The sequence below is a fragment of the Gymnodraco acuticeps genome, unplaced genomic scaffold (assembly GCF_902827175.1).
Source record: "Gymnodraco acuticeps unplaced genomic scaffold, fGymAcu1.1, whole genome shotgun sequence".
NCBI classification, from domain to species: domain Eukaryota; kingdom Metazoa; phylum Chordata; class Actinopteri; order Perciformes; family Bathydraconidae; genus Gymnodraco; species Gymnodraco acuticeps.
The window spans coordinates 4,025,861-4,044,731 of record NW_022990947.1 but is presented as its reverse complement, the minus strand read 5'-3'; the positions used below and the strand labels follow the sequence as shown (position 1 = coordinate 4,044,731).

The window sequence follows — 18,871 nt, the reverse complement described above, 5'->3', positions numbered from 1 at the left end:
CCCAAATGCATCGGCTCCCTGGTCGGCGTCGGCCCAGCGGGCTTTCCTGCGTGACGCCGCTGAGGCCTTTGTTCCGATCCCTACTACTCAGCACGGTACTCAGGTGTCCCAGGTTCCCGCAGAGCTCCGCTCGGCGGAGCACGTGTTCATCCGGCACGATGCGCACAGAGGCCCCCTGCAGCCCCCTTATGATGGGCCTTTCCAGGTCTTGGAGCACGGGGACAAGCACCTGGTGGTCGACCTGGGTGGCAAGGCCGAGCACGTCTCGGTGGACCGGGTGAAGGCTGCTCACCTGGACTTGGACCAGCCTGTGGTGCTGGCTCGACCTCCGCGACGGGGCCGCCCCCCGGCCTCGTCCCCTGTCACGGATTTAAGACCTGTTGTCCCGGTCCCTCCCCTTCCGGGGGCCGCACAGGCGGGAGTCACTTTTCCGACTCCCGTGCTCAGGAGTCGTGGGGGTCGGCGTGTCGTTCCTCCCCGCCATGCTGATTTTGTTTATGTGTGAATTCTGGGGGGGCTTGTGTGGTGACACGTTATTGGACATAATTCACCTTGCTTATTGTGTTGCCACACGGACCCTTTAGTGGGGAACACCTGTAGCTTTAGCTGCCATTCCTGCTAGCTCATCATGGCAGAGCAGTGCATGTGTTAACCTCTCTGAAGTAATGGATAATAAAGATTGGAACTCCATTCTTAATACACCGCCTCCGACTCTCTTTTCACGGCACTACAATATACATATATTGGACATTGTGGACCGCATGATCCCCATGAATAATAAACATGTCCTAACATGATGCAGATGTTTTGGAAACTTTTTATTTTGAAAGCAAAAGCACATTACTAACATATTTAGCGTCTCACCAAATATTAAGATAAGATGGTGTCGTTCAGTTTTTATATATATTTTATAAATATATATTTGAGGACTTGACAGTTATTTAAAACTAAATGCGTGTGTTATGTTTGACACATACATTCTCTGTAATGTATTGAGAAGGATATTTCAGTACAAAGTCCTTCAGTAGATAATTTTTGACAAATGATTTAATCCCGGCAAAATTCTCCGTCACTATGAGTTTAACATTGAGGGGGGGGGTTAGACGGAGTCAATAAACCAAATGCAAACTATTTTGCAGGTTGACTTAATACTTATTTTATAGTTTAGAATAAGATAAATCTAAGCATATATACATAGATTGTTCATTATTTGTAAGACTTAAATCCAAGGGCAGCTTTGCAGACACGTACATATCAGTTTTATTATGTTATGTTTTAAATGAAAAAGCTGTTAAAACAAGTCTTCCTTGCAACGCCCAACCCAAGTAACACGTATTTTTAGAAAGGTTGAAGCCTTTTAATAACTTGATAACTTTGTTAGAGTTCATGCGTGGGCTAGTGCGTAAATATCATTCATTTTACATATTGTGTTTTTTGCTAAGGAGGCGTCGAGGCTTAGTGTGGGGAAGTTGTTATTTTGGTTTTTACCCTGCGGCAGATTATTGGAAACACTTTGTAACGGAGTGTCCAAACCTGTCGCACATCAGCACTCCTGGTCAGACCACTGGTGAAATCTAATTTATGTGGAAGTGTCTTTTGAGGTTGCTATCTGAAACAGCATTTTTTTTTTACATCCAATACTTTGATTTGTCAGATAATGTTGTCTGCCTGTTTTGTTTTTTTAAATGTCCCATTTCCTTTCTGGAGCCAAAATACATTCTTGATTTTTATAAATTGGATTTACTTTTTTGTTTTTTTGCAGATTAAATTTGCTTTTATTTTTGTTTATTCTGAATGTTGAACACATTTGTGAATGGTTTAAATAATCAAATACTTTATTGATGATCGATCAACCACTACCGAGACATGGTTTTAAGAGGGATTTATTGTAACCATATTTGTAATATGAACATAAAAAAGTTCAATCACATGTATACATGTATACTTAACCTGTGTACATGGCAGTAATACCAAAAATGCATCAGTGAACATTACAGTTTTCACAACTAAATGATGAGGCTAGTGGTTCTCGTAGAGAAAAAAAGCTGTTGCCAAAGAGAGATAAGCAAATCATTATTACTTTTTTATACATAGAATCTATTTTCAGATATTTATGGACCATATATTTTTGGCAGGGTCTTCAAATGTTTGTGTTTGTTAATGTTCCCTTAAATTAATATAATAAATGTAATGTCTGAATTAGAAAGTTATGTTGCATTTTCTAAGATGGAAACTAAAAACACAGAAATTAGGTTTTGACAGAGGACATATTTCAATATTCCCAAAAAATATGGTCTCCCGTTACTGTAAACGTGATAATCAGATCTTTTGTTTGTTGCAACGTTACTATGCTTGACACAATTATAACAATTTTGAGGGGTTCTTCTCTGCTGTATCTCCTGTCTGTTTTACAATTTGAACTGATGCCTATCTAGTACTCGCATGTAGCGAGCGTAGTACAAAAGAAAACAGGATACGGTAGTCCTTTCACACTCAACCATTTCATTCAGATAAGCACATAAATACATATGAAGGGTTCATGCGATCCAATGATGTGCACTTCACAAAACTGTTATGGAGGCAGCATAGAAAAAGATGATGCAGTCATTTCAGTCCAGTTGTGATTTTTCTCAGTTCTGGTTTCATCTCATTCGTGTGAAAAAAAAGAATCGGGTGTATCGAACACTCCATCACAGTTTTACAGTAGGGTGTATCACACACACACATTGTTCAGACATGGACTGGAGCAGGGCTTTTTCACACACACACAGGTGAGGGTTCAGTCTTTGTGGCTGATGATCTTTAAGGTGACGCTCTTCATATTCATCCCGCAGTGCAGAATCAGATGATCTTGACCACAGGAAAGTACTTGTGGGCAGAGAAGTCAAATTCTGGGAGCACCTGGGGAAGCAAAAAGGAACAACGTTTTCACATTGACCACCATTAAGATCAACCTATCACAATGCACCTAGAGTAAACACAATTTAAATCCAAATAACCAAAAATTAAACACCAGGGAATGTGAATAGTTTGTTACCTTGGCGTCCTTCTTGTGCCCCCCAGCCAGGAGCTTCGTAACTACAATGTTGGGTTTGGCCACCTTCAGTATTCGGATCACCTGTAGTCAATCAATTAGTGGTTATTGATAGTTGAGAAAAGTAAAAAAACTGGAGTTTTGTGACCCCTAAAAATGAGGCTGCTATGTTTATAAATAAATGTTTAAAGGCTGTAATACTAACTGTTTTGTATCTCGAGTAGAACATATTTTCAGGTATACATTTTAAGAATTACTTTTATGTTTAAGAATGTGGGGAATCTAACAACTGAAGTTTTATTGTTTTACTGACCTCAGGGTCTGGGCTGGGCACATTTTCTAGGATGAGCTTGGCCTGCTGGAAGTGTTTGCTGGCGGCCATGTAAAGGTCCGTGGAGCCAGGCGGAGGATTGTACTTCTTAAGATCAGACATCTCCTGAAAAACACAAGAAGGGAAAAGTCAGAGAGAGCGCGCAGAAAAAGACGGAAGTGCAAGACCGACAAAGGGAATCAAAAGTAAATCAAGGGGGAAAAAAGGAAGGGTTATGCGAATATTAAGAAGAAAAGGGGACACACCAAAAGAAGTGTTAAGGAGAAAGAACAATACAAATGTGTTTGAAGTAAGGGGGACAGAAAATGAGAGCCTGCTGGATGAAGTGCATCAACACCAACCAAGTACCTTAAACTGTATGTAGTGCACAGGTGGGGGGGTGACCACGCTGTTGAAGGGGGCGAAGCGATGCTCGTAGCGAACCTGCTCGCTGTCCAGCTCGAACTGAGGCTTTTGAACCTTCCCGTCCATATCCAGAGCTACCATGGTCTGAGGAGAGGTACAGAGGTTGGATGTTACTGCAGGGTGTGAAGAAAGGAGTTGAGGGGTCAAAATTCAGTGCCGATGTCCTACCTTATACATGCCAGCACACATGTTCTGGTACGCTTGGCTCATGGTGATCTCTTTGCTCAGAGGGCGAACTGCAGAGGAAAACAAGACTTAAATTCATTATAAGACAAGCACCTTCACTACAGGAAAATCACACTTGTTCATTTAAAATGTGCAAATATGTTTGGTTAATATAGTTAATAGTTATATTTAAGAATTGTTATACTGTTTATATTTGATATAATATTTTTCATTTTATTTTATTTTTTGTAAATTCTCTGCTCCACTATTTAATTATTTTTTATTTTATGTCTGAACACACTGATGCTCCTTCTGTAAAAAAAAATATTTCCAACATTTGGATCAATAACGTATTTATCTATCTATCTATCTTAATCATACACTGAGAACAAACTTCAGGCGACAGTAGAGCTTACCTTTTTTCTTCTTCTTGATCTTTTTGCTGCTGCGTCCCTTCACCTGCTCCTCCAAAAGCCTCTCCTCAGCCATCTGAGAGGAGTCCGCTCTGCTCAGAGTGGACATCAGCCACGCGTAAAGGAACTCCGACAGGTACCTACAGATGGAAACACACACTTATTAAACCTCAGGGGTTCAAAGTGCACCTGTGCATGCTGTAGAGAGATTCTAGAGGTACCAGCTAATAAAGTATTCTCTCACCAGTAGATGTAGTAGTACTCATGCATGCTGTACAGCTCCAGTTCAAAGCCGCTGAGCAGGTATTGGACCATGATTCTCAGATTGTGGTAGAGGATCCAGGTACCCAGACAGGCTAGATGCTGCCGCTGGGGCTCCAGCTTCATCAGCAAGCTGTGCAGCGCTGCATCCACTTTCTCTGCCTGAAGAAAGAAGAATGGATTAGTAGGGTTATAACTTACAACATCAGCGTAGGTACAGTGTCAATGCCTGACTTGTGTGGCACAAATGCAATAGAGTGCCACAGTGACGCGTCCTAAAACCCAGAAGTAAACTCCTTCCGGTTCCTTCGTCAAAAACGCAATGCAATTTCTCCATAGGATTTGGGAAAATAGCTCGAAATAAGGTCTGTGGTTGACACACATTTAAGAGACGGATCACGTTTTGTTCAGCCGGATAATATCCACATGTCTACCCAACTTTTATAATTTTCTAATCATAAATCTAGTCGCCAGAAGCAAAATGCTAACGTTATGCTATAAACGAACTACAGCAGGGTCGCTGCTTCAACGTCACGCCAACTTAAGATCCATATTCAAAACTACAGATTCAAAAGTGTACAAGTTGAAGCGTTTGTTTTAACAGTTTGCAGGAGGCAGGTACTTGCTTTCAAGCAGAACACGGGGAAAAACAAACTTAGCGGGAGTGTTTACGTGTTCGGTGTAATGACGTACAACGGCCTGGACAACTACTGTAGTCCTATTCAGCCACTTGGTAACAACCATCGTTTTTCAGACACGTAAACTCTTCAAAAATCACCTGATGTATTTAATGTCGTAGAACAAAACGTGATCCGTCTCTTATTTACAGCTATTTTCCAAAATCCTATGGAGAGATTGCATTGCTTTTTTGTTGAAGGAACCGGAAGTAGTAAAATGCTAACTTACTTTCGGTGTCACTGTGGCACTCTATGGCGGTGTCTTGTTAAAGTATCGTTAAAATAAAGGAATGAAGGCGAATACTAAAGAGAAAACAGCGGGCCTTCACCTCGTCCTGCAGAGTAGCGAACTCCTCCAGAATGTGGCCCAGCTTATCTCTCTGTCGGGCGCGGTTGTGGCCGTGGATCTGGATCAGACTGCAGAACGGCTGCAGGGAAAATTGACAAAACAACAACAAATGAATAAACACACAGCTTCACATCCTGCTTATTTATATCATGGGGCTGGTGAGAAATTAGCCTATCCTTCAGTGTTACAACCAACTTCCAAAATAGCTAGAAGTTATATCATCGCATAAATGACCTGTGTCCTTTTCTTTACAGCAGCGGCCATTAAACTGTGAACAATTGTACACCTCTCCTCCTAAATCATTCCCTTTGATTTGACGACTGAAACAAATGTATTCAGAAGTAGAAGCCTCTTATAGTACTGCTTTGAACAGTAAAGGTAACATACCCTGGAGCAGTGCGTTACAAAGGAGTCGATGTAATCCTTTGCCTGGTGGTTGTTAAACAGACAACACCTGGAGAGAGACAATACGACAAATAAGCTTGAGACAGATCATCCTGGGGCAAAATAAAGCTTGAAAATAAATGACATTAAACGACTCGCATGTCAAGTGTCTAATCACTCCAATGACAGACTTACTTGTAGGAGAGGACAGGAGGGCTGACGAAGTATCTCAGAGCATCTTTAATCATATCCTGCATCAGGTGCGTCCCAAATACTTTCTTATTATCAATCAGGAACGTTGTCTGGATTTAGAAAAACAATCATGTTAGTTCTCATAGACTGATATGTTTGTACTTTATGGTTGTATATTAGTATCTTAAGGTTCTATTAATTGTGTACAAGTATACAAACTACAAAAACTGTGTGCAAGTGTCAATACATCTCTCTGTCGGAAAAAGACAAAAAGTAATTATTCAGTCACCTGGAGTAGAGACCTGGAGAGCACACAGGGAGACTGCTCACTGAACTCACAGAAGAAGTCCTGAAAATAAAAGACAAAAACTATTTTGGTACATTTTGAATGAATGCTTAGATCAAATATATTGTCCTTCAAAGCATGTACATATATAGAATGATGAACACTGAAAAAACCAGATAGCATTTCATTTCAAACTACATAAGCAATAAAACAAACACAAAAAAGGCTTCACCAGTATGCCGTGCAGGTTGGTGGTGCTGATCACGTCACACACGGTCTTGATACGGTCTATGAGTTTGCTAAAGTACGCCACCATGTCCTCCCTCTTGATGATCTTGGCGTAGCGAGGAAAGGTAGGCGGAAGCAGTCTCTGGTTGACCAGGGGCTCAAAACCCATCATGATGGGGTGGTCTGATATAGACACAAGCAAAACAGAACAAAGGGAAAACACATTAAGAAAAGATCTTCCCTTAGCTTAGAGGCTGCCTCAGCTATTTTGAGTGGAAGTAGAAATGTTTAACAAACGTGTTGTAGCTCTGTGTGGAGATGGGTTAAGGTAGAGAAGATACACGTGTGTGTGTGTGTGTGTGTGTGTGTGTGTGTGTGTGTGTGTGTGTGTGTGTGTGTGTGTGTGTGTGTGTGTGTGTGTATTACCTCCTTTGGTAGTGTCATTCTGGGACTGGATGCCGTGCTGAATACTGGAATGAATGGCTGATAAGAGGTCAGCTGCCTGGACCACAAGCTTCTGGGCCTCGCCTACCGAACTGGTCTGATAAAGATACAACGGTAAGCAAAAACTCACTTTACAAAAGAAGAAAATTACCAACTAAACATACAAGTTATTACAATCCTCTTCAATGCTACTACGCAGAACAACATTTTATAAACCACGTGATAGGCATTAACTTATACATTGTGTGTGTGTATTACCTCTTTCTTGGTAAAGGTGATGAGTGCAGTCAGTAGAAGGCGTGTAAACTTGATTCTATTGAAAAGGGCCAAATACTGTTGATGCTGGAAAAAAAGAGAGAATATTCAAACAGGCTCATGCGTACATGCAACACTATTAATGAACATATTTCTAGCTTGTCTTTGAAGCTTTACAAGGCACAACGAATGACAAAGGCTGGCATTTAGTTATATTTTGACCACCCAGAAAAAATCTAGTACCCACCCTGATGGACAGAATAAGGAAAAGGAAATATAACAGGCATAGATTAAGAGGGAGGGTTATAGGTTTACTTTGTGTCTGAAATGTTGGAATACTAGGCTAAACTAATCAAGAGCAGAGACATATTCTGAATTTCAACTTGTAGTCATATGCAATTTATGTGGAAACTGCAACCACATGGGTTTGAAACACGTTTTGAGTTTTCAGAAAAAAAACGTACCTCTCGCTCAACCTCAGGGTCCCGCTGCTCACCCTGACGGGTGCGTGTGCTCTAAAGCAGAAAGAGATAAACCAATATATTACTATTTTAATACTATAATACTCTAGCATTCTTCTCAGCAATATTCAAATGGAAATGAGTTTGGATTAAACTGGCTGAAAACAAATACCTTAACTTTCCTCTGTAACTCATCCTCCACATCTTTCAGCATACCTGGGAAGAAAACAAACAAAAGAGGGATTAGTTTTTAACTCACCATTGTTGCAATGAGATCATTATAAGTGGAGCTGTGGACTTTATGATCTACTACAACACTTTACTCTTACCTGTCACCCGCAGGTCTGTGACATTATTGGCCATCTTGAAACCATAGGTCATGGCCTGGAAATCCTCCTACAAAATAGATACAAAGTCAATTAGTATTGTTACTTATTAATACGACACTGACTCATCAATCAATTGCAACTTTAACACTGTTCAATATATTACAAATATACAATAGAAGGCAAAGCAGAAACGTATTAAAAGAAAGATTAACTTGTAAAAGCCAATAACTCAAACATTTCCACATTCTGGTAAAATGGCAGGAAGTCAGAAAGTAGCTTACCTCCTCGAACACAGCAGCCTTGTTGACCTTCTCTCGGGCGATGTCACACACCTTCAGGATGCCCAGGGCAAAGGCTTTGAGGGCGGGCTCCTCGATCAGGTCGGGGTTATGGACGTACAGACAGGTGAACACAGTCTGCGCCAGTGAGTGGCCCTCCAGCCATGTGATCTAGGAATACACACAAACATGCACACATGAGTACAGGGTTTCCTGCAGTAGTGCTGATCTACAATACAATGGGCTTAAATGGATATAATGTCATAACATTTTCCTGACTTTTTAATCAGTTCATTGTTTATCAGTTCAAAAGATAAAAGTTTGCTATAAACTACGAGATTTGGTGGTCATTAATTCATTATATTTTCATTTGAGTATTTTCATGTAGAATGACAAATATATATTTGACATTATATCGAATCCACAGATTTCTTTTGTGCACTACATCTCACGAAATTCAACAACATTTCATAAAGAAATGTAACGAGTAAGAATGACTTCATCAGTGCCATTGAATAAAACATTAACCCGTAACTCACTTTTTGTTTGTGGGTCTGTGGAGGGGAGTTACTCTAAACACAACATTTGTTCTTCAAGGGTCAGAACAATTAAAAGCTTTTACATTCACAGAAAACCCCCCAATGTTTAGAAAAAGAGAAACTCACCAAACAGCAGAAAGATGTGTCTATGATCCCGATGAGTTCAGGAAGACTAAGGTCTTTCACCTTAATGGCTCCTTCCTTGAACAAATACAAGAGAGCAATACAAATGACTTTGACCTAGGTGGTTAATTATATTGTTTATTTAAAACAAATATAAATATTAAAAGTAGAAAATGCAAACAGAGTTGTACATTTAATCTCGCTTTATGTCTTAATTCCTATTGTAATTACACAGCCGTGAGAGGTCAGCGGTACCGTACCTTGATAGCTTGTTCGAAGTTGAGCACTTTCCTGTTGACCTGGTTTCCAATCATTCCTGCGTCCATCTTAGGATCCATCATCTCTATGGCTGACATGGCCTCAAAAAGGCCAAACCTATCACCATAGACAATACATTTAGTGTCTGTTTTGTATGTGCACAAAGGTTCAACAAATCCTACAGATTCAATAGCTGGAGCATAAATAAAATGGGAAATTTAAACTCTTCCTTTGAAGAAATGTACTGAATTCCATGTTTTGTTATTATCACTGTTTGTGTGTGACACGTCTCTCTCTATTGATATTCATTTAGTCAATGCTATGAAGTCTCTGAAACAGTATTCAGACTTGAAAACTCCTTCTAAAAATCTGTTACATTTAATTGGGAGGGCAAGCATGCAGTGGTATGTTTAAAGTGTTTTCTGAGCCAACTTTTTGTGACAGGCAAAAAAACAATTGGTCCTACTCACAGTTTGTCATGAAGCAACTCTCCAAGGTTCAACTCTGCATAAATAAAACAGGTGGACAAGTCAGTTCCTTTCACAACTGCATACAAAACACACAAACAATTACCAGCGGAACTTGTACCTTTACATGCGCCCTTGAATTCATGTGTAATATCCACCCAGTTGGCATTGTTCTTCATCTTTTCTGGGATGCCGAGCCCCCAGCCGGCATCATCATCCTCAATTGCTGACTTCATCACCATGGTGACTACTTAAGAGAAGAAAAGAGATATAGAACAAAGAGTTCAATGGATGATTGGCTCAAATCAAGTGCCACACTGAAATGAAGAGCCATTTCAGAGCCTTAACATAGCATTGTTGCTTTCCATACATTCCAACATAATCTAAAAAACACACATTTGCATCCATATAGTCGTTTACTACATTCATTCACGTTCTCTACTGGATATTAGATGGCAAACACTTGGCTGGTCCCCCTTTAAACATATTCACATATTAAACCCAACATCAATTGTTTCGCCTGTAATGACATAAATAAATAAATAAATATGAGAACAGACTTAAATGAATCTTTATGTTCATGCTTCTGCTCCTATAAAGCTGAACAGGCAGTATATTATAGTAGGCTCTGAGAACTGACAGGACGATCTTAAATTGCAGCCTAATAAAGTGTAAATGGCACGCTTGAGTGCAGTGAAAAGTATCAGCAATTTAAACCAATAACATGTTAGGAAGTACTATGATGGCTAAGTAGGGAGTTCAAAAACACCATTACTCTATGACTGATTTTTATTTACATAATGTTTTTACAACCACCATCAAATATAAGCAAAATAACATTTTAATTAAGGTGTACTAACTGAGCTAGGGTAGGGGCTACTATGACACTGCACATTGTTTGACCTTATATCATTTGTAGGTAGAGTAATTACAGGTCACAGAAGATATTCATTCATTTTCTTTATTGTTACATTGGAGGCATCTGGTTAAGAGCAAAATAACTTCGCTAGCTACAAAAAATATAATATACGAGAGTAACGATCTGTCCGCTTATTTGTCAACATTATCAACAACACTTTAATGAGTACAATAACGTCTGAAAGTATCTTGAAATACCGTGTGCTAGCAAGCTAATGTTCTCCACAGTGGATGTTTCTTATGAACGGTGCTGGGATATCATCAGTTTAGCACGTTATTCCGTTGTATTATGTATACAAAACAAGTGCACTGATATTATAAAGACAGTTATTGTAAACGAGAACGTACCTTATTGTTGTGTATTAACCATGTAGCTAAAAAAGATCTCTTCAGCGACTGTACAGAGCGGCGCATACATTAAACGTCATCAGCCGCTGTCAACCTGGGGAATGTAGTCCTTATCTGTTATAATGCTATTCAAGCCCCCTTAAGAATGTATAGATTGAAACATTGCCAGTAGAGATATACAACTATATCAATGTTAGATTTTTGGGAAAGTTGTGATGTGTTTGTCTTATACATGCGCTTTAGCTGAAAACCAAGCAGAGAAACGAACTCTCGCGTTGTTAGCCGACAGCCCTGGCAGTTGGAGCCGTCGCTAGTGGGGGCTGGTCTCATCCCTATGGTCTCATCACAACATCATCAGGGCGTTTCAGGCAACACAAACACACGGCAGCGGGCCCCCTTATCTTGGAATTGGTTCACCCTGAATGGGACAGCAGTTCCTTTACATGCAGGTTCGTAAACGCGTCTTTCTTGACAGTTATATGCAGGCCTAGTGCTTTCGCTAATATCGCCTGTGCACGCTTTATTGTTAGCATATTCCTCCGTTAGCTAGCCTGCTGTCGTAGACAGGCGGCCGTTAATGACTGACTAGTGCAGCAGGTGCAGCGGACACTAGCAGCCTCATCTAGCCTATCTAACTTAGCATCTTGTAAAACAGCCTTGCCCATCTGTTTACTAGCTGACAGTAGCCTAATGACAGTGACCAATCAGAGACCATTAGAGCATCTATGCCAAAATGTCCCTGTGGGCTGGTGGTATAACGATAGCTTATCATGTTTTCTAAAGAGATATTTGATTCTACTTTGTGACGAGAGTTACCATCTGGCTTATATAAACTGGCATCCAAAAAAAATCAGTTTTACAATTGCTTTGGAGAAAGCTTCAAATTGATTATCCCTAGTCTCTTTATGGTCTGATCTTGCTGCTCCTCAGCCCATAAGATCATCGGGACGTCAACTGGTTGTTCCTGTTGTAAGAAAGGGTGGTGGGCTTATGCTGTCTGACTCTGCACATTTTAAACAAACCTGATTATAGAGTTATATGTATTGTATTGATTAATATACATCTTAGCACCTTTTTAAATAGGTTTGTTTGACCTATGTAAAACAACTGTATATTTTTCTAACAATAGTGATGTTGAATGATATCTCAACATTTAACAGCAACATTGTTTATGACTCATCTTATCACAGCCCATAAACCTTTCTGTATGACCGTCTGACCTCATCTTCTAATCTCTTTGGAAACCTGTGACAATTAAATTCACTGAACTGTTGACGAACTTTTCTGCTGCACAATGCTGATTTTTTCCATTCAGAAAAAAACCCAATTTTTTTTAATGCAACTAAAAGCTTAGCATAGCTTTTTTTCAGACCTCCTATTCAAATTACCTTGTCGACTACTGGTCTTTTGTCTCGAGACATTTGAGATCTGCAGCATGTAAGGCAGCCTCTTTGTTTTTGTATTAAATCAGCCAGGACCTTCTGTGTATCAGATAGTAAAGTCTGTCATGGTATAGCCATCTCTGCAGCTGTAGCTTGTTCCAGGGTTAACACATATGGACAGACACATTCACAGCTATGGGCAGTTTAGGTTGATCATTATCTTGTCTTTGCTAGATGAGGCTGACTAGAGCCTGGGGTTACAGCAAGGAGTTAAGTCAGTGGGACCTGTTCTGGCACACAGGTTAATTATGCAAATGTGTTAAATTGTACAGCATGTCTTAATTTTCTTTTTTCTTGCAGACGACATGACATGTTGAAGTAGATAAAATGAACAAACCCAAAATGGCCACAGATAAAGGGTGAGTTGCTTGGCTATTTGAGGACAACCACATTAATTGTGCACCTTAACACATGCAGGCTGTGAAATGTAGTATGTTAGTGTTTCTGGGTGAAATCTGCAACCATCTGTTCACACATTCTCTTTCTCACTCTCTATGTCACTCACTGAGTGCTTACATTTATTCTTTCTGGAACTATTTTGCTTTGTAACTGTCCCTCTCCACAAGTGTTTGTTGATTCTGTTTATTTTCCTGTTGCACTGTGTGCCTCCAAAATAAACTGTTATTGTGCAAGACAGCAGTTAACTAATTGCCTTTCCATTTGAGTTGTCATGATGACTTTAAATAACAACACTCATCATTAATGCAGCAAAAAGACCCCTGTAATAAACCTCTCAGTGTTTCTCCTGATCTTTTCTAGCTTTATATTGTGTTCAGTCACTGATGTTACTTAGTCATCCAGTTTGTAGATTTAGGCTGTCTTTTCTTCTTGCTATGTTTTCCCTTGTCTAGATCACTTTTTTCATCATTCTTTCCCTTTTTCAATGTTTTCTTTTTCTGTCCACACACACACACACACACACACACACACACACACACACACACACACACACACACACACACACACACACACACACACACACACACACAGTTTCTCTCTCTGTCTTTATAAGGATATATGAGAAACTTCGCTCCACAGGGTTCAATCACAGAGTTTTGATGCTCTCTCCCATGTTTGCCGTTGCTGTACTAACAACTGACCTCTAACCTTGTGTTTCCAGCTGAGCGCCACTGAGCTAAGATTATAACCATGGGATGGTCACTTTCCCAGAAATAGTGAAGCGCTAAGAAACTGCCTCAATGGTCAACTTAATTGAAATGAATTAAAAAGAGATAATATACAATAACATACATTGCCTATGTGGGTGTTTTCTATTTAGCACTGCCCTTTAGAACAGAGAAGGCTATTTATGTTGGTTATTATTCTGGTTTAGACATATTTCACTCACTTTAAGCATAAAAGGGCATGTGCCCATATGAGGGGCTGCTATGTCTGTTCTCCGGGTTAACTCCATGCTGGATAAACTAAAACTGATCCATCATTCTAATCCCTTTTTAATCTCAGACATGAAGCAGGAAATAGTAACAGATTTCTCTCTTAGCACATGCTTATGTATTAAGCACCCACTTTGTAAATGCATCCATATGACACACTACGCTTTTATACTGACCTCAGACCTTTCCAGATGGGCTTGAATATGCAATATATAAATAAATAAATAAATACATACTTTTTCCTTCATTTTCCTTTCATTAAAATCTTATAATGGAATGGATTAATGTATAACATGTTCATGTTACATATATTTCTCTAAAAAGTAAAGCTGTTTGTTTGTGTGCGTGCGTGTTTCCAGCGTTCCCAGTAACTCCAGGGTCCTGATGCTCCTGGCCCAACTGGAGAGGATGAATGGAGAGACCATGGTGAGAGATGTCGAAACAGCAAGACAGGTCACTGCAAAGATATATCATCTCATACAGACACAGGGTGAGAGCAAACACACACACACACACAACATGCAATGCACTGTTCTCAAACTGTAACAAAAGAAAGACTAAATCTAGTAATTTCCCTGTATTTATGCGTTTGTTCAGAGACATGTGGTATGTGAGTATTGGTGTTATCTCAAGCTAAGTGTGATAACATGAACAGTGCTGCCACCTCTTTGTTTGTGCCGATGTACTAGACACAAATCGTTTTGTTGGCAGTAACTTCTGTCGGCATTGTAATATGTTTTTACAAAAACGACAACTCTAATTGTAATCAAATCAACCACTGTGTTAACTATTACATAAGCAAATATACAATATTGAATAGAATGAAGGGTTACACATACAGGAGCATCTCCCCTCCAGATTAGCACCCTGCTCTTAAAATGGGACAAAAACAGGGAACACATAGGTAGAATAACTAATACAAATAAAGTAATTTATTGACCACAACATATTCAAAACATGCCCAACAAATATTGAGTAAAAGTGTAGGGAGTGGATTACTAATAATTTGCTGCATGGCTGTTGTGCCGTTAAAAAGAAGGAAAATAAATATCTAAACCACAACACAGAAGTGTGTGAGATGAGATCAGTCCCAGAGGACTGGATCGGTGTGTCCCATGACGCTGATTACCCTCCACCTGGTCTGCAGCCCTGGCGACAGAAAGCAAAGCAACATCCCAGCACACAGAGCAGAGGGGCCGTCACATTTATTCCACACACTCTTCATCCTTTTCACAACCTGGTGCCTCCACTACAACAATGTTACTTCAACGGCGGCAGTTTGAGTCAGAGGTTCCGGTGGATGATGCTAGGAGCTAATGTTGACTTATGGTACTCATTTGAGGCCATCTATCATATTTGACCTGTGGAGCCACACATGTCTTTATGCAGATTTAAGCTCATACAGTAGAACTCCTTTCCACCTGTAAACTTTGATGTGTTACCTTGGTTCTCTTTAAATTGCCGCTAAGCTTCAGCTAGTCAGGTTGAGTTCAACTCAAATTAAACTGTGTTCAGTGCAGCTGCTGTGATGAGTTGGGGGTAGTCAAAGTGTGGATCAATTGATAGTGTCTTCAGATCTGGTTCTCTGATTACTCCTTGAAAGGAGAGCAGAGAAGAAGATCTGACAGCAGAAGAAGCATTGAGACGCACCGCTGTGTCGAACACGACTGAATACTGGGGCAGTAATTATAAAACTACAACACAATCCCTATTTATTCTACAAAAAAGAGCAATAAGACTTATTAAAAATGTCGGCTATAGGGATCATACAAACCCATTATTCTTAGAGTTAAAATTATTAAAACTGTCAGATCTTGTTGAATTCCAAATTGCACAAATCATGTTTAAGGCAAAACATGTTCAATTACCTGGGAATATTCAGATATTGTTCAATGAAAGACAAGGGAATTATTATTTACGTGGTTCATTTATATTCACTAATGTTAGGGTGCGCACAACAAAGAGACGTTTTTGTGTTTCTGTTTGTGGGGTGAAGATCTGGAACAATTAGAGTGAGGAGCTAAAGGGATGTCCAAACATCAAACTATTTAAAAAGAGATATAAAGACACAATTCTCACAAGGCACAGGGAGGACACTGCTAAACCATAACTGTTTATATTCTTGTTTTGTATTCAATTTATGAATTTGTGTTTGTATGAATTTGTGTATGTACATATGTATATATATATAAATATAGAGACCATTCTCCTAACTTGCCTGTATATATTATATGAATGATTATATAAATTATTCAAGATTATAAGTATACATTTATATTGTATGTTAACATATATTAAGTTGTAAAAAAAAAAGGGAGAAGGGGTCGGATTAAATAAGTGTAAACTTCTTCCGACCCCTTTTCGGACGTGTAATTAGCTAAAGCGTTGTTGTTTATTGATATCAGACAATGATACTACAGATTATTCAATTATTAATGAAATATTTTGTTTTGTTATTACATTCATTTGTATAGTACTGTATCATGTCTGTATCATCTTTTGTTTCATTTGTATTTTCTTTGGTTTTACACGCTCGAAAAAAGAAAAAAAAACTAAACATTTTGGTACATTTAATATTTTTGTACTTCATACTGTTGTTTATCTTGGGCTTTTGGAAATTCGATAGGCATTTTGTACTACTTTGGGACACATTTGTAGCCAAACATTGTATCAGTTAATAGAAAAAAGCACCAATTTTATTGACCGATTAATCAATAATGAAAACATGAAATACTTGAAATACAGTTTTTAATTAAAATATTAAGAATTGTTTACCACAGTACTACAGATGTGAACTATTTACATTATGTTTATTTGAATACTTAAATAAAAAGTTTTTAATCAGTGGCACTTTCTTGCCACTACGAGTTTCTTAAGCTAGGGCAAGTTAGTCATAAGAATTTAGGTAAAGTAGAACCTTCGGTGTGAATCTGAAAATGTGTGCTGAATCATCTCCTTGAAGTTTTAAGCATGCTGACATTTTCGTACTTCTTTACTCTTCATCTCCTCTCACCATAATTCATCCCGTCCTCCCACTTTAAAGTTAAACGTTAATCCGTCCCAACGGCTGGGCTCAGTGGAAAGGCTTCTGTGTGTGACCCTGTTATTCCTGATATATCAGCTGTCCTTCTACTGTTGGCTGTCTGTCACACCCCGCCTGCAGCCTCAACTTGAAATGTGTATGAGCGAGACGTTGATGAGGGGGAAAGACGGGGTCTGGCCCGGTTCACTGTAACTAAACACGCCAAGACCGGCTTTGCTGTACTCTTGTCTCATGTTCATAATTTTTGGAGCTTAGTAGACAGTCTAGAGATACAAAGATAGTAAACAAGGATGATAGCGAGAAGGAAAGTATGAATCGGATGAAAAATCAATGAAATATAACTATTTTAAACAAGAAGCTTCACAGACCATAGTAAATCTTGTGTGGTTTAATAGGAAATGTGTCTAGTATAAAAGGTAACAATTCTACATTTTTTGCTGTCTGAAATTCAGTGCTTGTTTTTATTTAATAGCATGGCAGCTTTCTCTTTCCTCACAGAGCTGATTAGGAGAAAGGGGGGAGGAAAGAGGAGAGGACGTGTGAGGAGAGGTTTCCTATACAGTTGTCGCATTTCTATAGGAGCAGCTGGAGGTCTAATTTCTCGTTCTTGCAAGGGAAAGTTTCTGCTTACTGAGTTCATGGTGTCCTGACCCTTTGCTTTGTGTTGGCACCATAGGTTGGCAAAAAGCTGGAGGATTGAGAGTAGAGCAGTTTTCTTCTAGCCTTACAGGGATATTGAAGTACAAAATATGTTCCAAAGGGCTTTTTCACTTCATATAGCCCATCAAACGTTGACAGTTAAATTTACAGTAGACCTGTGCAACCTTAGTCTTTTGAGCCTGTTCACCTGGGATTTTGGAAAAAGGACTTTTCTTTTTACCCAAAGCTTTAGTCAATTTTAAGAGCTTTGAAATGGAGTACCGCTACGGCAGGAGATATTATCAATCTGCAGTTTCCCCAGAGCCACCAGGTAAGATTAAGAATGAAATATATAATTCAGGTGTTTTTGATAAAATGTATATATTCTTTGGGCATTTTACATTGCAAATATTTCACCTTCTTCAGGCCAGGTGAGATAACAATAACCATCTAATGTGTACAGTTAATGGAGTTAATACTTCAAGCAGTCATATATTACTTATACGATCACTCGAAATGAAAAATATGTAGGTTTTTGTGCGGATCAGTTAGCTGTCAATCTGCTCTACTCAGATCATCGGAATTAAAATAGATAGATTGCAGTAAATAGATTGTAACCGATCATAATTTATAATTATTTATTATTTTTCAGTGATCTATGTGCAATCCCTTGTGTGTATGTTTGTTTTAGATTTTTGAGGATTAGTGTTGAAAGGCCAGTTGGTTTTGGAGAGCTTTAAAAAGTCTGGCATGACAAATGTTTTAAGAGGTTGTGTGTGTGTGTGTGTGTGTGTGTGTGTGTGTGTGTGTGTGTGTGTGTGTGTGTGTGTGTGTGTGTGTGTGTGTGTGTGTGTGTGTGTGTGTTGTGTGTTGTGTGTGTGTGTGTGGTGTGTGTGTGTGTGTGAGATCAGATCATAGAAGCTGCATGATTGACATCATGCTGTGGGTAATTCCAGATACATGAAACCCTCACGTGTGTAGGATCATCAACAGGCTTCATTTTGACCCAACCCCAGTTGGTGTTTGTTGGAACAATGTGAAGAAAGACGGTTGAGTTTTTTTGTTTCTTTGCTGAGTATTTTTCAGATTGAACTGTATTTTGTTAATTAGTAATAATTATTCATTCAATACCCATGTTGATTTGATTTATTGTATATTCTCTTCAACACGTGTTATAGCATTAGACCGTAAAAGGTGGAAAATGCGTG

At 39.2% G+C, this 18,871-nt stretch overlaps 2 protein-coding genes across 9 annotated transcripts in view; one reads left to right on the top strand and one right to left on the bottom strand.

The window, feature by feature from the left end:
• Nucleotides 1-1,867: 1,867 nt before the first annotated feature.
• Nucleotides 1,868-11,396, bottom strand: naa35 (N-alpha-acetyltransferase 35, NatC auxiliary subunit). 6 transcript variants are annotated; one of them, XM_034234890.1, is made up of 23 exons: nt 11,378-11,396; nt 11,146-11,239; nt 9,883-10,126; nt 9,415-9,529; nt 9,158-9,232; nt 8,496-8,663; nt 8,215-8,281; nt 8,058-8,101; nt 7,889-7,939; nt 7,428-7,511; nt 7,152-7,266; nt 6,730-6,908; nt 6,501-6,560; nt 6,215-6,321; nt 6,023-6,089; nt 5,616-5,714; nt 4,593-4,771; nt 4,352-4,488; nt 3,939-4,024; nt 3,714-3,854; nt 3,348-3,470; nt 3,038-3,118; nt 1,868-2,901 (listed from the first exon to the last, which is right to left on the bottom strand). In XM_034234890.1, the coding sequence occupies exons 3-23, from the start codon at nt 10,119-10,121 to the stop codon at nt 2,842-2,844; spliced, it is 2,277 nt and encodes a 758-aa protein (XP_034090781.1). In that variant the 5' UTR covers nt 10,122-10,126; nt 11,146-11,239; nt 11,378-11,396; the 3' UTR covers nt 1,868-2,841. The 6 variants fall into 6 exon arrangements, with proteins under 6 accessions (XP_034090781.1, XP_034090784.1, XP_034090783.1 ...); XM_034234893.1 differs by having other exon boundaries at nt 9,883-9,916; nt 10,001-10,129; nt 11,146-11,389; XM_034234892.1 differs by having other exon boundaries at nt 9,883-9,916; nt 10,001-10,126; nt 11,146-11,389.
• Nucleotides 11,397-11,434: 38 nt separating this feature from the next.
• Nucleotides 11,435-18,871, top strand: part of agtpbp1 (ATP/GTP binding protein 1) — a 29,951-nt gene continuing 22,514 nt past the window's right edge. For all 3 annotated transcript variants that reach the window (XM_034234888.1, XM_034234887.1, XM_034234886.1), the window contains exons 1-3: nt 11,435-11,594; nt 12,888-12,946; nt 14,341-14,471. In XM_034234888.1, coding sequence (XP_034090779.1) covers nt 12,915-12,946; nt 14,341-14,471 — 163 coding nt within the window. In that variant the 5' untranslated portion in view covers nt 11,435-11,594; nt 12,888-12,914. The remainder of the gene's footprint in view (nt 11,595-12,887; nt 12,947-14,340; nt 14,472-18,871) is intronic.

Bases quoted from the DNA above. Each gene is read 5' to 3' on its own strand.
- naa35 (XM_034234890.1), bottom strand. From the start codon at position 10,121: ATGGTGATGAAGTCAGCAATTGAGGATGATGATGCCGGCTGGGGGCTC. The intron at 8,282-8,495 runs GTAAGCTACTTT...TCTATTTTGTAG, and splicing joins AGGCTGCTGTGTTCGAGGAG to GAGGATTTCCAGGCCATGAC. The intron at 7,512-7,888 runs GTACGTTTTTTT...CTTTTTTTCCAG, and splicing joins ACCCTGAGGTTGAGCGAGAG to CATCAACAGTATTTGGCCCT.